This window comes from Bison bison, unplaced genomic scaffold, assembly GCF_000754665.1.
Source record: "Bison bison bison isolate TAMUID 2011002044 unplaced genomic scaffold, Bison_UMD1.0 scf7180017864136, whole genome shotgun sequence".
Classification (NCBI taxonomy): Eukaryota; Metazoa; Chordata; class Mammalia; order Artiodactyla; family Bovidae; genus Bison; species Bison bison.
In genome coordinates this window covers 3,089,234-3,092,229 of record NW_011494708.1, presented here as the reverse complement: position 1 = coordinate 3,092,229, position 2,996 = coordinate 3,089,234, and the positions used below count along the sequence as shown (strand labels likewise).

Genomic DNA, 2,996 nt, shown 5'->3' with positions numbered 1-2,996 from the left:
AGATCAGACGAGATCGGGTGAGTTTAGGGTGGTATGGCCACAGACCCAAATTATTTCTCTTGGGCTACATCTTGGTTTCAAAAAGTTTCCTTTGGTTTAGATTTAAAACCATTTAAGATCCTAGTGACATTCTGAATATGATTTATCTTTCAAAACTTTTATTTGCATTCTCAAATGAAAGGCAAGCTGGCATGCTGCAGGCCATGGGGTCACTAAGTGTTGGACACGACTGAGAGACTGAACTGAACACTAAACCTGAGGGAAAAATCCTTTCTACAGGGAAGCCCAAATACAATTCTGAAGTTCCACAAGTTCACGAGATATAATACCAACTGCTTTGCTGTTATACTTTCCCTAAGCCTAAAGAAATCCTATATGTAGTAGCTATATACCAGTACAAAATTAAATAATCTAAAATTAAAAGGGATTACACAGCTTCCTAATTTGGAATTACCACCTTAATAATGTGAAAACTAAGAATTAGAAGAGTTAAGTTAGCAAGTCTAAAGTCAAAGTAGCTTAACTAAAAGCTGAAATGGAGGGGAGGGAAGCAGTATGTTTTATTATTAAAAATATTAGAATCTTATCTCCTTGATTCAAACTTCAGATTAATACTCACTGGGAAATATCAGTATGTCTTCTTAAGATGCACATTTTGTAAAGTGAATCTTCTAAAATAGTAAAAAGAAGATAATGTAGATTTGAGGTTTTATTATTCCACCTAAGGAAAAAAGTTAATGTCAAAACATGACATTTAGCTATCAATTTATACAACAAAACTGCATTGTTCACAGAAGACAGGGAAGAAACACACACTTACAGAAAAGGGAATTTGAATAGTCTACGTGTGGAGTCCTCACTAAAACAAAAGAAAAGAAAGGTAAGAAAAATTTTAATTGGCTGTTGAATTATACCACCCAAAAAGTAAACAGAATTACCTTCTACTATCTTTATATAATGGAATACATACTGCTTGATTCATTGATTTTCCAATTACATCCTAAATAAGATTTAAAAATATAATTAAAGCATGTACACATACAGAAATAAATACTCCACAGAAAGTGACTGATCATCACTGTTTAAGTCTAGTGAAAATTCATCTATGTCACCAAACCTTCATGCAAGAAATTTTAATGACAGTCACGACAGTAAAGAAGAGAGAAAACTCTGAGTGCCAAAGGACCTTGGAGATAAGTGATGGCAGGTGAAAAACCATCTCTTTTAAGTTTCACAGCATCAATCATCCATCCTTCAGCAGTTAACAGACAGATCAGCTCTGTAACTAAGATCATTTACAATAAGTTTGTTCTGGGGATCAATAAAATACTAAAGATGCCAACATATTCAATAACCATGTATTTATTTTTTAATTTATGTAAGAAACCAACAGTAAGAGGAAATATTAGGGTGAATCATATGAAACTGACACTTCTGTTAGTCAAAAACAGTTGAGTATCAGCATTTTCATATGGTTCATCTTAATAATTATGATCATTTACATAAATGAGCCACATATTGTAGATATTCTTGCTCCTATACAAAAACATGCATTTCTTTCAAACTTACTGCTGGCTTTTGCAAGCACTGATCAATAACGTTCTCCATCCGCCTTTTCACAAAATGCAATGATTTTCGAGGATAATAAGGAAACAGCAAAGGACTTTCTGGTTTCAAACAAAAACAAAAACAAAAAACAAAAAGCTATAACAAACCAGATAGTTAGGCAAAACTAACCTACTGTTAGAGTCAGCCCTCACAGCGTATCTGATGGTGGAATTCTCCCTGGCCACTCTCCTGTACCTTCACACAAACTCACTAAAAACGACCAAGGCCTCCTGCTCTGCAACATCCTTGGCGGCCAGCCCACTGAAAACCACCACACTTACTACAAGCTGAGTCCGGGCAGTTTACTATTCTTTTATTTTTCCCACCAAAATCCAACAATATGCTTCCGGTGGCTATAAGAAGAAAAGGATGACTTGAGAACCAGAAGACATACAATGAAATAAGTTCACTCTTCCCTCTTCTTTGCCACAACGGTGTAACAATAGCAACCCAGTATTATTTTGGAAGAGTATGATGGTGAAAACAAAAAGAGGAGACAAGAAATTGGTGCCATGAAAATAAGCTCTTCATTTCTGAAAAGGGTACTTTTATCAGTAGAAAGTAATATATAATTTGTCAACTACTGACACCAAGTATGTTAGATTCTTTTTATATCTGTTATTTCTATTGTTTACAACAGCTGTATAAAATAAGTATCATACTGTTTATTTTACTAATTTTCTTTAAAAAAATGAACCCTAGGAGGTTTAGGCAATCACCCAGTGTGAGACTGACCAAGAAGTGAGACCTCTGAATCAAGCCCGGGTCCCACTGCCAAGCCCATCCTCTTCCACTGTGCTCTACTGGCCTCCCTCATAGCACCTCCTGCCCCAGCTATGCTGGATAAAGGAGTTTTTAATCATGTTAACATCTTAAGCTCCCAACAGGTGACAGATGCTGTGGTATCACAGAAAGATACTTGGCCTCTGTTGCCAGTTCCTGGGACAGAACTCTAAAACCTTTGGAATTTCCTGAGTGATAATGATGATAGGAGCATCCTCTGTTTTAAAGAGCCCCTAGGTAGCTTCAGGATGCAGGTTGGTCACCATAAAGACCAAGCCCTGATTAGAAGCCTGGAACTTTCAGCCCCATCCCCCAACCAGGTAGAAAAGAGAAGCTGGCATTGAGTCCCTCTAACAATGAGAAAACATCAACCACCCAAACTGAGAGACATTCTACAAAGCAAATGACTGTGTGTGTTAGTTGCTTAGTTGCAACTGCATGGACTATAGCCCAAGAGGCTCCTCTGCCCATGAGATTCTCCAGGCGAGAATACTGGAGTGGGTTGCCATTCCCTTCTCCAGGGGATCTTCCTGACCCTGGGATCGAACCCAAGTCTCTTACATTGCAGGCAGATTCTTTACCATATAAGCTACCAGGGAAGCGCT

General features: G+C 37.5%; 1 protein-coding gene across 1 annotated transcript in view; it reads right to left on the bottom strand.

Moving 5' to 3' along the window:
- Positions 1–2,996, bottom strand: part of ANAPC4 (anaphase promoting complex subunit 4) — a 35,526-nt gene that overhangs the window by 3,018 nt on the left and 29,512 nt on the right. Inside the window, exons 21-24 of the mRNA XM_010839922.1 lie at positions 1,570–1,667; positions 939–1,000; positions 821–859; positions 620–721 (exon numbers count right to left, since the gene is read on the bottom strand). Coding sequence (XP_010838224.1) covers positions 620–721; positions 821–859; positions 939–1,000; positions 1,570–1,667 — 301 coding nt within the window. The remainder of the gene's footprint in view (positions 1–619; positions 722–820; positions 860–938; positions 1,001–1,569; positions 1,668–2,996) is intronic.